We start from the raw sequence: 13,342 nt of genomic DNA on the forward strand, positions 1-13,342 counted from the left end.
CATGTTTGTAAGTCAGATAAGAAGGAGACTTTAGCAGGAAAGCTAATGTGTTGTGTAGCAGGATGCTATCAGGCTCAGTGTGACCGTCTGCTATTCCTATGATAGAACGCCATGTTATTGCTTTTTGCAAGATTTGATTTACTGTTATGAAAATAAGGTAAAACTAGCGGACACATCATGAAATAAATACATTTAAAATATATATTTCTCCCTTTTGGTTTCATATTTTTTCTCAACGGAAAACACAGGATAAGTGATGCACATAGCAGATATGTATGCTGTAGTAGACAAATAAGGCAATTTACTGTAATTTCAGTTAGATGTTAATATATAAGTGTATATGTTTTTTTTCCTATTGGTTAATATATTTAATTGCTTAATTAACTTGCTTAATAATAAGCTACTCAACAAAGTCAAAAAATACTTTCACAACTAAAAAAGCTCTTTTCAAGCTACATATATCAGTATTTATAAAGAAATATAACTTATCAGATAATCTTTCTGGGCCTTCAGTATCTGCTTTTGCCAAATTGTTTTGTATTTACTCAGTTCTCTGTTGGACCCTCATGATGCCACTTGCTGATCCAACAGGCCTCCACTCCTTTCACAACTATTTTATCAATCAAAGCAACATATCCACTGTAAGTGTAACTTCTACTGTAGCATTAAATAGTGTTTTTAGTTCTGTTGACAGTTTTGTTAAGTGATTTGTGTCCCCAAGATCTTCCCTCCCCTTCCCTTCTCATAGAAGCAGAACCACCAGTGTTGGCTCAGCTCTGTGAAAGCTCTGTTCCTGTCCTCTGCACACTGAGCTGGAGGGCACGGTGCTGAGCAGCTAGGTCAGGCTCAGAGCTCTGCTGGACCTTCATCAAAGCAGTGGTGGCCGTTGTGCTCCAAATCAGTCTGGACAGAGAGTGAGAGAGATAGAGACACACACACACACACAGTTAGTTGGTCAGCTTTGTCCTGGGACCACCAGAAACTTTCCACTTTTCATTTCACATTTTTGCATGAATCACGCAGATCCAATCTTTCCTCACCGGTCTGCATTGTCCTAGTTTTCCAACAATGTTATTGCAAAAATGTTATAATGTCATGGGCAGAGGTTTTATTTACTTGATATATATCCCACACAAGAATGCAAAAATAAACACAGAGAGCACATACACGTCTGTATAGTCCTCAAAAACGCCCACTCAGAGCCAAAACACCACATGCACAAAAAAAAAAAAAAAAACTGCAGGAATTCCACAGCCGTAATTAAGCCCCTGCCACACCTCAATCTACATGTGGCAGCAATGTGAGTTATGTGGAGGCGGCTCACTTAGCATTAAAAATGTGATCCTCACATATAGACTAAATCTAATTGGAGCAAGAGTGACAAGGTAACTAAGCTGGAAAATCAATCAGCACTGTGGAGGTCTTCTTTTTTTGCAGTGTGCTTCCTCTTATCTATTTTTCCCCAGGAGCAATCAGTGTTACCCTCAGTTCTTCCCTCACGATTCAAAGGCTGACCGTGTTTGTGTGCCGAATAGGATATGGTCACTCCCCTGCACTTCCTGTGGTGCCACAGATTGAAAGGTGCCACTGAAAACATTTGCTTTCATGAAAAAAGACCGGTGCTTATCTGTGTTCAACTCCCTGCCCTTGTAGCTGTGCCACCACTGCACCTTAAAGACTGTTAAAGACATTTCCACTCAGGCCACACCAAAAATCACATTTTAGCATTTTACTGGAAGAACCTCAGGCCTTGGTCCAACTTCCCAGATGAGATTGAAGCAGGCAGAGCCTGAATTACGCCCACTGATCCAGAAGGGACCACAACAGCCTACTTGGGACAGGGTTGTGGTTTGACTTCAGCTATAGACATGACAACTCTTTAAAACCATCCTCAGTGGGTTTCTCTGCAGCCGAACATTTCACAGACACTTGAAATATTTCTCAACATAGTTTTCCTTTCAGAAAGCTACTACACACCAGAGGATTTCCAGTTTTGTTGTTCAGTTAGTGGGAAGTCATGGCTGGCTTGCTAGAGTGTTACCAAGACAGATTAATTCCCAACGATCCCAATCAAAATGCATTAGGGTTTTAGAGAATAATCAATTATCAAGATAGTTGCAGAATAATTTCTGCTCATCAATTAATCATTTCAGCTCTAAAATGAATCACATTAGCTCTAATATGAACAGAGGATGTCGGACACTTTGCATCCTGAGTGCATCACAGCTCTCTTCCCTTAAACTGCAATCTGAGTCCCATCACAGTAAATGCCTGTGTTCCTGGCACATGAACTACAGTATGTGTGTGTCTGTACAGTCGAGTGTTGTTATCAACTGGGCAGGCTTTCAACTTTGGACTCTTTTCTTGTTTCTCCCTCTCCCAGGCCCCTACTGTCTGTCTTCTTCCTCCACAGTCCAAGGGATTAGAAAGAGAGACAGGGTCTTTTCTTCTGGCTGCTAACTCCACACAATCAGCCCGACCACTTGTTATTCTGCTCAGGATCCACAGAGTTGGAAAGCGAGGAAACTTTGGCAAAGAGTTTCAGGCAAACAGGGGATTGATTCCTTGAGAAAAATCTATTTTTACAGCAATCTCTTCAAAATATCCCACGCCAAAATTTGGCCGCAGACCTGCTCCAACACAAAGCTATCAATCTCATGCAAACACTGTATTTGAGAGTGTCGAGACCGAGTCCGATGTTCTCATGAGTTAGGGATGTGACAAAAACACAAACACGCCTAAATCAACAGCATGACTGAGAGCTTTGTTGTGAGTGACCCGTGTGGGTGACTGTTGATTTTGGATCTTAAGTGACAAGGAAAGGAGGAATTAAGAGAATGTGTCAGTGGGTTTGCATCCTCAAGACATCAGGGAAAACGGGCGTATGTGCCCTCTGCTTGTTTATCGCAGAAGAAAAAAAAGACAAGGAGAAGTTGAAGGAGAGAGGAACCTTCTGAATGAGGTCTATTTAGGAAATGCATAGCTCTAGAGGAATTGTAGACTTTTCATCACCTTTTAAGGGTTTTTAAAACCTTGCAAACATCTGAACATTCATGCAGGTATGACAAATATATCAATTTATTGTGATTAATTCTTTCTCTTGACACACAAAAATGTTGCCAAATCAATAGGAGGCATAGGACTGTCCTGACCATGACACATCACTTCCAACTTCCGTTTTTCTTGCTTTATGGCTACGACTTTTGTTTGGCTAGCAGAAGTGGCAACGTCAGCCAAGGCCTCCGTCATTGCCTGTGCTAAGATGCTTCTCTCATTTGTGGGCAGAAAATTTATGATAAAGGGGAAGTGGGAAGAGGTCCAAATGCCACATTACGCTGGACTGTTTCTGTGGTGGAGAGGATTGTGGGAAAGGTGTCAACAGGAGTCAAGAGAGTGTTGATGACACATGTTGACGCTTTGAGTGTGTTTTCAGAGAAATATTTCGCAGTTAGATGATGCTTTTGTACACTGTCACTTTACCGTAACATGTACACACTGCCCTATTCACTTCTTCTGAGATTATTTCCTATGATAGGTTTATCTGAAATTTCTCCAGAACAAATCGATAAAACAGACTATATACTTTTTTTGGCTCATTTTTTGCCCGGCCATGTTGTCTAACAAAGGGGGCAATTTTGATTTAGATTGTAGTATATTTAGTATGTTCCTCATCTTACAGAAGGCTGACTGGTTATTTTCTCTCATGTGGGGGTCAGTCAGCTGTCCGTTAGCTGTAGTCTTTATGGTGTGTTCACGTGCAACTTTTAACAGACAAAATGAGGTTTGCAGCATGTTTCGTCAATCAGTTTCCTGAGGTTATCTTGCTCATAAAATAATTTTTTCTGTTCCAGGTCATGAACCAGAATGAATGTGAAAAGGCAGTTAAAACTTGGCCAGCACAGCAAGACAAACATTTTTCCTCATATCAGCTGAGTGAGTTTTCTCCCATGATGGAAACCATTTAGTAAAGAAGTGCCTAAAATGTGAGTCAATCCCAGAACAATGTCTTCTGTTGAACTCTGACGCAGTTAGGATTATTCAGAACTGATCAAAGTGCCTCTTCTTCACTTTTTCCACCTACTTTTTCCTATTGGAAGATTCAAATTAGCAACCATAAAAGGGAAAATCCACAATGAGATACTCTCCTAACAGTATTTTTGATAACGTTCTAAATTACTCTTTTGCGCCCTCAACCGTCACTTCCTTGAATACCTTTCGGAAAGACCACAAGAGAACAGGAATGACCTTGTTGCAAGTTATTTGACAATAGTGAATTTAACTTGGCAGAATAAATAAGTGAAGCTCACCATCAGTGCAGATGAAGCACTTGCAGAGACACACACAAAGGCACAGGAGGAGGACCACTGCCACACCGCACACGGAGAGGAGGATAACCATGGCTGGAGCCACTGCGGCACACAAACACACACACACACTTAAATTTAAGCCAAAGCTCTATTTATGTTTCAGAAGTACAACGTGTAAGTGTAAGACATCTGGACTAAACATGTTAGATGATGTGGTACGATAATTCATATGAGAAGAATAATACTTTCCACATACTGCAACATTACAGGATTTAGGACCCCATCAAAGCAGCTTATAATTATCTCTGACTAAAATAACTTTTTTGTCTCTCAGTTTTGTATGGCAGACGGGTCGAAATACAACAATAGGCTACTCGGTCTCGGCTGCCGTTGCTATGGAGAAGAAGCCAGGCAGAAAGCATTTTGTTGCCGCAGTTGGGAACAAAACACATTGCCATGGTTGCTGAATGCATCCAGAATTGACCCAGAATCCAAAAGTGAATTGATTTAATTTAGCATTAATCCTCCATTAGTGGCACAGATGAAAGAATTTCAAGCTTAAATTAAGAATAACTGTAACTCTCGGCCTTTAAGACGAGGTTGTTGTGAGCTAATTTGATTAGAGATCAGTAAGCTCAACACCAATCATGCTGATAAAAACCCCATTAGAACAGGATTTTTAAACTCCTCACTATTTGTGTTGAGGGACACTGAGAGAGGTTTCTCCAAACCCTGGTGGTGCACGATGCACTTGACGGACAGGTCATTGAGCAGCGCCGATTGGAAGAACAGCGTGCTCGTCACTATTGTTGTGCCGTCGCCCTGATCGTAGGCCGATGAAATGGCCGGCCCCAGCGTTCGGTTGTCCCCGCCGATGTTCCACATGATGTCTGCTGCGGGCCGGGACTGGGCGGTGCAGTTGGCCTCGGTGACCCCTGAAGGTGAGCTCACATAGGTAACCTCTGGTTTGGGTAAAACTGGAGAAAGAAAGATTGTTTAGTGGCTGCTTGTAGATGTTATTCAGATGTTAAATGTGACTTTCAGTCCAAGTTCAATGAGCTTTATGTTGTGGTTTCTTTTAGATATTTTGCCGGTTTGTATTTTGTCTGAGCCTGTCAATCACAGACAACAGAAAGCAGAGATTTGTTCCTCTGCCTTCATAATGGAGACGGAGAGACAGAGCACATCGCCTGTCAGTCTCTGCGACAGGCCGGCCTGGAAACAAAACCCAGACAGAGAACAGAGGCAAAGCAGCTTTTACTAACACTGTGTGTGTGTGTGTGTGTGTGTGTGTGTGTGTGTGTGTGTGTCTGGATCTTTCTGTCAGTTTAGACAAAAGCAAAGCTTGTTAGCAGAGCTAGAAGATGGATGTATGTGCGCACACACACACACACACACACACACACAGAGGCCTTGTGTCTAGGAAACAGTGAGCCACTCATCCTACGGGCTTTCACCCAAATTAATCACTCCTTTCCCCTCAATGACACCCTCCCTCTGTCAACATTATTACTCCAAAAACACACAAATATACAGAGGAAGATCAACAGCTAGTCACACTTCCAGAAAGTTGGAAAGTTTGCGTACAACTTCTAAAAGTCTAAGAGAGATAACACTGCTTTAACATTGTGGTTTACAACTCTGCCGCACAGTCACAGCGCTGAAGGGAAAAAAAGAGGACGGGGATTAAGTCAGTGTTGGCGAAGGACACAAATCGCTGTGGCGAGGCTCCAAAGCAGGTCAGGACAGTAGATTAATCACCCACTTCAGTAACTCTCACCTCGGGGGCCGCCTGTGGTTTGTTTATAGACAGTGTTTCCTTTTCCTGAGCTATATCTGGGATGCACATTTCCTCTCAGTGTACAGTACAATATATCCCCAGTTTGTGTCAAGATTGTTTGTTAAATAATGTGTCCAGACTCTTCTAAACAAAATGAAATACTTTCCCCCCCAAGTGTTCCAGCTGACTCTTCCTGCAGATTCATATAAGGCCGAAGCAGTTATTAATCATATATCATTGTTTATGCAACTGCATTCATAGAAAACACAGGATTCAAGTACAATGAACTGTGGAGTGCTAGGGCCAGGTCATAACATCCCTTCATTTTCCTTTAAAGTGCCTCATTAATGCTTATGTTTTTAAAAATGAATGAATGTGGCTGTCGTCCCTGTCACCACACTCACCATATACAGAGAGGCAGGCGGTGGCGCTCTTGATGCCGTCTGGGAACGTGTGGAACTCGCAGGTGTAGCACGCCTCGTCCTCTGTCCTGACCTCCTGGATGGTCAGCTCGGTGTTGGCCAGGGTTTTGCTCAGACTCACACGCCCCCTGAACACCTCATCTGTGCTCTGTTGGCCGTGTTTGTTATAGGAGGCCACGGTGGTGGTGTCGCCCTGCTCGGCTATTTTCCTCCACAGCACCTGCTGCACCCTCTCAGGGAGGTTGTACCAGCAGGAAAGGGTGGCCGGCTTCCCGCTCACGGCCGTCTTGTTTCCATCCAGCTGCACTTTACCTGTGACAAAGGAAATGTTCCAATTATTTATATTACTGCACAAATCTGTGATTGTAAACAGTATCTGTCAAGAGGATTATTTCTGCTGGCATTAAAATGTACAGTCAAACACTTCACAGGGATGTTGCTTGCATGCAGGAGCAGGGTTAACGAGGAGGATTAATAAAAGTGTGTGTGTGCACATTTAATGGTAACAACAGGATGCAAAGGAAAGCTAGGTGGGTGGGCTTTCTCCCCTGCTTGTTTTGGAGTTCAGACTTGAGCCCACTACTTCCTGCCTCAAGGCATTCTGGGACTAGTTAGCAAAATAAACACTCTGTGTGACCCTGATCAGGACATCTTGCACACAGGCTGCAGTAGATGACTTCTACAAATAAACACTTACAAATTCTTATTGTTTTTATAGAAAAAAGAACAAAAGTTGCTTACTAAAGAGAACATATGCTAGGAACCAACAATCCCAAAACAAACACAAAACTGTTTTATCATCTTGGAACATATTATTGAGAGATCCTTATAATTAAAAATATGATAATACAGAATAAATACACAGCTTGCTGACTCAAATGAAAAGGAAATGGCTTGCAGGTGAGCTTCTGAAAAGCTGGACTCACCAGTGACGGTTACACATGTCTGTCCTTCTTGCTGGCCCCCGGGGAAAACATCGAAGATGCAACGGTAGCAGCCCTCTTCTTGATGCTGCACCCTCTTGATGGTGATGTAGCTGGCGTCGGCATGCGAGGAGGCCAGCACCACGTTGGAATCTTGACGGCTGATGCGGATTGGCACAAGTGGCTCGTACGCCAGGAGCATCTTCTTTTGCCTGAACCAGCGCACTTGCCGGATGGTGCTGCCTGCCGGCGTGGTGATGTTACAGCCAAGCTGGAGGGGAAGACCTGCCTCTGCGTTCAGTTTGGCAGGAGCCATGACCTCACCTGAGACAACACACACACAGCAAGCAAGCCAGTCAGGATAGACATTGAAGTTTTTTTAGGTTAATTAATTCAGATTTCAAATACAAATAAGGTTTATTGGCATAACTGTTAAAGTTACAGTATTGGTAATGCTTCATTTTACAAGTTCTTTAATTTTTTTTTACTAATTTCCTGGAAAGGTTTTTTTGTAATTTGCAGGTATTTAACAGTAAATGTAACAAATAGGAAAAGAGTGGTGATAAAAATTGTAGGAAAAAAGTGAAAAAAGTGTTAAGTAGGTTAGATTCTTGACTATTCTGTGACTGACAGAAAATGCTCCATTTGCAGTTTGCAGTTTTGTGTGTCAAACTACATTTTAGCATATTAAGTTGTTTCTTAAAAACTCTAATGAGCACATTTCCTATATACTACTAAATTACATAACCCCTGAAAGAAATATCCAAAGAATTAACAATTAAACAGAAGTTACTTTTAGTAAATAATTGTAAAACTGTCCTGGACAATAGTAGGAAACTAAGGTATCCATAAAGTAGTCTCAATAAATTGTTAGTGGTGTTTTAAAAAAACAGTCTAACATGCGAATATATTGTTTGATATCTTTAAATACCTGCAAATTAAACAGAAAATCTCCAAGAAATTTGTATAAAATTAAAGAACTTATAAATTAAAGTGTTACCACATTATTGCCAAAGTTAAATCACATATTAGTGAATAATTATGTGCTTGTCTTAATATCAATTTCATTGAAGCTGAGTGCAGAAAATATATTAAATTTAAACTTCCTTTAGCTTAAAATGTGACTGTTGAAGGCTGCATTAGTCAAGATTATAGGTTGAAATGTTGTCAGCCTAAAAGTGGTGCCTTCAGTAGAGAAAAGCGTCCCATCCCTGCTGTAAAATAACTGTCTTTGTCAAAATGTAGTGGTGGAATAAGCACTCAGATCCTTTACTTTACAGTGTATGTATTGAAAGTATCAAAAGTAAATGTACTCATTCTGGAGAAAAACAGCTCTTGTGACTGATATATTATTATATATGACATTCTTAGATTGTTGATTCTGATGCATCAATGCCTCAGTAGCATTTTCCTGCTGTAGCTGGTACTTTTTTGTAGTTTAGTCCAGGGGATGGGCCTCCAAAGGGTCATGAGATAAATTTAGGAGGTTGTGAGACTTTCTTAGACTTTTTCTAGTTTTTGCCATTTGTGAAATAATTCACATTTTTCCCTCTTTGGGCCTCAAACTGTAAACCATCTCATAAGTTTAGAGAGAAGTAAACAATGTAAGAAATCTGGAGTTTAATCTTTAATAAATACTTTATTTCATAAACTCATCACGTTTTTTTTTTTTTAAATGTAAAATCACTTTAAATCTTTAACATTTTATACACATGTTAGGGGCATTGAGGCCTTGTGAAACTTCAAAAGCATCTAAAACCCTCTTAAAAGAAGTTACAGTCCATTTAATAAACAAACAAACAAAAAAAATTACATGCAAAACATACCTTGTGTCCTGGAGAAAGCTGTTCCTACTATCCATAGCAGCAAACACAGGGGCAGAACAAGTCCACACATCGCACACAGAGGCAGGGTTACCAAGTATCACATCCAGGCTGCAGCTGCAAACACAAACACTGTCAGACAACTTAAACATCTTCAACCACAACCTCAATCTCACTTTTAAACCTCAACATTGAACACTTATGACAGCTTGTGGCTAAGTAAACTTAAAAAACAGATGTTCAATCAGTAAGTGTGAATCAAAGTTGTGGATTCAGACGTACTCCTTTCAGCTGTCCAGTACTCTGACTTGCTGGTCAGCGTGGCTGTTGCTGCATCTTACTGGCACACTGTCTGCTGTAATGAGAAACATGAAGCCAGAGGATGACATTAGCAATGATGGCATTGTGCCAGCTTCATAAGAGATTACACTGTGCAAAACTCTAGTGCTGTACCTAACGATTATTTTCATTATTGATTAATCTATTAGTTGTTTGGTCTATAAAATGTCAGAAAATGGTGAAAAATGGTGTTCACTGTCTCCCAAAGCCTAAGATGATGCCCTCAATGTCTTCTTTTGTCTCAACCAACAGTCCACAACTCAAAGATATTCAGTTTACTGTCACAGAAAGCAGAAAATATTCACATTTAGAAGCTGGAACCAAAGAATTTGTCAGTTTCTTTTTTAAATAATGACTCAGATTATCAAAATATTTGCAGATAAATTTAACCAAGCAACTAATCGTTGCAGTTCTACAAAATTCAAACATGTGAATAACTAAACAGCCATCACTTTGGCACTTTTGTGCATCTGAGACAGCAGTTAGTTCGCTTTAAAATGTGTTGCCATGTAGATGCGATGTGTAAGCATCAACAACAACGGCTGCTGATTCAGGAAACATCACCTGGGGTCTAATTGGGGTTTTACATGTTAATCCACAGTACGCGCACCCTGCCTCCAGTAAGCCCATAATCATCCGGAAGCAAAACAAGCTGCCACTTTCATGTCTAGACAGCACCTTTCCACATGAGATTTCCAAATTGATACTAGAGATCCAACCTGAATGAAATTACAGCATCCAGATGATGATGCATGACGGGATAAGAAGACATGAGTCATGAGGGTTTAGCGTAGGCATTTAAGGTGTGTGAGTGTTGAGACACCAGCCGAGCCCTGTGGTTGGTTAGCTGTAAGCATCACATTGTGGCAAAACTCCACTCTTGTTGTTCGGGAGAGACAATAGAAAGATGCCACTCCAGCATCTGACTGTAAACAGCAGGGGTCAGACATAAACTGCCCTTTGATCAGTTTCTGTAAGTGAAGTGAAGTGCACTTGCTGGGAAATAGAAACCCGCCACAACCATGAGGTAGAGACTTCAGAGCTTTATGGGCGTGATTTGCCCTTTTACAGCGCCAACCATCTGGCTTCAAACAGTCAGCCTGCTCCTGTTGGGCAACACTTAAATCACTTTTCAACTTCAAAAAAACTACTGTTAGAGGATTTGTAGTTTAAAAGCAGATAATCTGTAGAAAATCCAGTGTTTGTTTCTGTTGAGAAAACTCATTCATTAGAGTAGAATATGAATGAAGCCAGGCTGGCAACTTTCTTCATAAAATCTGCTCTCCATCCAGATGTGCACTGACCATTTTCTCCATATCTGGTTCAGTTCCAGAGGATTTTTTGTCATGATTTCTTGAACAAAGTCTGCTGAAATAAAAGCTTAAACCTGAACACCTTTACCACAAGAAAAAGAAGAAGAAGAAGAAGAAAAAGTTTTGCCACATAATCAGTCCAATTTTGTGGATGTAAATCAATCACATCAAATGAATGGAAATGTTTTAAGGAAACCACAAAGTGACATGAGAGACACTGACATAATTTGTATGAAATTCAAAGAAATTTGCCCCAAATACATGGTGATCATCATCAGTTCTGCAGAGCTTATATAACAAGTGCAACAAGGAAAACATGTTAGTTATATAAGTAAATCAAACGTGTTCTTCTTTAAATCAATGATAAAAGTGTATGAGATTATTAACTTGTTAATTAAATGTTATTTTCAGTAAAACATGATTCGTTTTAAAAGATGCCATCTTCATAGACTTGTCTGGTAGTTATTAATCTACTATTTACACTGATTATGCATCCTGAGGAGTGTCACCATAAAAAGTTTGAAATAAGTAAGAAAGTGGCAGAAATAACTGGAAACTAAACATTCAAGTTATTCCAAACTAATTTTACGTCAAACAAAAGTCGCAGAGACTTTAAACTTACCCGCTGACAGATGACAGTCTCCCAAAAACAAGCTTGGTTCCCAGTCTGTGAGGTGTTCCTGCGTTACAGGTAATGTGAAACTGGAGCAGAATAATCCATGGTTACTACATAAAACTACGACCGACCAGCGTCGAATTCCTGCTGCCTCATTTCACTCCCTGATCTCTCAAAACGCCTCAACTCTTCGCCAGTACATTTGAGGTCAGTGGGACCTCTGGTGTCCATGTTGCGCAATTGCATCCAACCGTTTTACCTCACGGTATTTAACCACAGTATGAGGGTTTGATAGTTGCAGTTTTGTCTTTTAATAAGAGAATAAATCATCACAGCTTCTTGTCACAGCTCTAAAACCTTATAATAACACTCTTAATTTAACCAAAAACTACTTCTAGACATGGAGATTCATAAAAACAGAATTTCTATTTGAAGATATTAAATTAGCTATGTTCCAGTGGCAACAAAATTAAATCTACACAAATGACAGAAACAGAGCAAAAACAAAAAGAAGACACAATAAGTATACATTATATACAACATTTTCACATGAAAAAAACAAGTTAATAATTCAAATAAAATAAAACAGGTGGTTTGGTTTTGCAAATGTCAAAGTGGAATGAGAGTAGTTCTTGCTGAGCTTAAAATCATTCAAATACTTTTCAAAGTCAAATATTCATATGAAAAAAAGAACTGTTCAAAGAAAGTTTTTTAGAAGAAATATATAAACAAATATATATCAAATAGTTTAAAGAATTCCACCTCATTCAGTTACATTTACAAGTGGTGATCTAATAAATTTCGTCTCCTTGCTGTCAAATGTAACTTCTTTGAACCTTCAAATCTTCTAACGTCTGTTGTCTGAATGCGCCTGAAAAAAGCAAATTAATACATGTTTGCATCACTTCACGTATCATATTTCTTTAATAAAACAAGTACTTAATGGTCCAAAAAGAGAACATGTTTTGTACTGAGTATGAAAGTGTGTTACTCATAAGTGTCTTTAATTGTTGCTCTGGTTCATCTCATTCATCTCTGAGTCCCTGTGTGACAAACTGAAGGATTTAAGAAAAGTTAAAGCTGAACAAACATTCATTTCAATATTAACTCAGACAAAAGTATTACAATAATTATCGACTGAAAGACTTACCTGTTGTTATATTTTCGTTTAAGCGGGACAGCGATGACTGCAGCAACACAACCACAGGCCAATACCACAAACACAACGATCACAGTGGAACCTGAGAAAAAGAGGAACATTTGTCATATGAAACAACATTGATTACGCAACGAAGAATCAAATAAGAAATTGCCATTACTGACAGGAGACCATGTGAACATTAACTGAATCACTGTTATGAGATTCATTTTATTGATCAAAACCTGGAAAAATAAACAAAAACAAAAAATCATAAAGTAATTATTACTCTATAAATCTGTGGTTTTGGAAGTGTTTCTCACCAAGAACTGAAAACAGTTTCACTGCAGGAATTGTCTTAAACACCTGAATTTCAGGGACTGAGAGCAGTCGTGCTGCACATCCAACTTGTGCACCATTTTGATGGAAACCAGACAGCACAGCTGTAGTGGTGACGGTGACTGTACCGTTGGTGTTGGTGACACTGACTGTGCTGTTGTGAGAGAAGTAGAGGTCTTGTTGTGGGACATTCAGAGTTACTGTGGGAGCAGGACGACCTGTGGCCGAGCAGGACACAACTGTCTCTTCAGGAGACTTTGATTCTCTGATTTGTAGAATGGGTTCATGCAGCTCTGCAAAGACAAGACATTAAATACTGTTTCACATGAATTCATTTCTTTC

General features: G+C 39.9%; 2 protein-coding genes across 4 annotated transcripts in view; both read right to left on the bottom strand.

Annotated features, from left to right (window-relative positions):
* Positions 1-14: 14 nt before the first annotated feature.
* LOC121892374 (OX-2 membrane glycoprotein-like) lies at positions 15-11,771 on the bottom strand. 2 transcript variants are annotated; one of them, XM_042405401.1, is made up of 8 exons: positions 11,530-11,771; positions 9,538-9,607; positions 9,259-9,372; positions 7,436-7,756; positions 6,492-6,821; positions 5,000-5,284; positions 4,308-4,409; positions 15-903 (listed from the first exon to the last, which is right to left on the bottom strand). In XM_042405401.1, exons 3-8 carry the CDS (start codon positions 9,326-9,328, stop codon positions 899-901), a joined length of 1,113 nt encoding a protein of 370 aa, XP_042261335.1. In that variant the 5' UTR covers positions 9,329-9,372; positions 9,538-9,607; positions 11,530-11,771; the 3' UTR covers positions 15-898. The 2 variants fall into 2 exon arrangements, with proteins under 2 accessions (XP_042261335.1, XP_042261334.1); XM_042405400.1 differs by having other exon boundaries at positions 9,538-9,610.
* Positions 11,772-12,305: 534 nt separating this feature from the next.
* Positions 12,306-13,342, bottom strand: part of LOC121891933 (butyrophilin-like protein 2) — a 52,470-nt gene continuing 51,433 nt past the window's right edge. Inside the window, exons 5-8 of one of the 2 annotated variants that reach the window (XM_042404637.1) lie at positions 12,985-13,293; positions 12,674-12,764; positions 12,515-12,578; positions 12,306-12,394 (exon numbers count right to left, since the gene is read on the bottom strand). In XM_042404637.1, coding sequence (XP_042260571.1) covers positions 12,527-12,578; positions 12,674-12,764; positions 12,985-13,293 — 452 coding nt within the window. In that variant the 3' untranslated portion in view covers positions 12,306-12,394; positions 12,515-12,526. Of the gene's footprint in view, positions 12,395-12,514; positions 12,579-12,673; positions 12,765-12,984; positions 13,294-13,342 lie in introns of those variants that run through there. The other variant, XM_042404638.1, reaches the window with a different exon arrangement.

This window comes from Thunnus maccoyii, chromosome 24 (assembly GCF_910596095.1).
Source record: "Thunnus maccoyii chromosome 24, fThuMac1.1, whole genome shotgun sequence".
Lineage (NCBI taxonomy): Eukaryota > Metazoa > Chordata > Actinopteri > Scombriformes > Scombridae > Thunnus > Thunnus maccoyii.

What these genes read in the sequence shown, in the direction of transcription:
- LOC121892374 (XM_042405401.1), bottom strand. Translation starts at nt 9,328, where the DNA reads ATGTGTGGACTTGTTCTGCCCCTGTGTTTGCTGCTATGGATAGTAGGA. An exon ending in CGCCTGCCTCTCTGTATATG is followed by an intron (nt 5,285 to 6,491) that starts GTGAGTGTGGTG and finishes TTCTTTCTCCAG; the next exon opens with TTTTACCCAAACCAGAGGTT. An exon ending in AGTGTCCCTCAACACAAATA is followed by an intron (nt 4,410 to 4,999) that starts GTGAGGAGTTTA and finishes TGTGTGCCGCAG; the next exon opens with TGGCTCCAGCCATGGTTATC.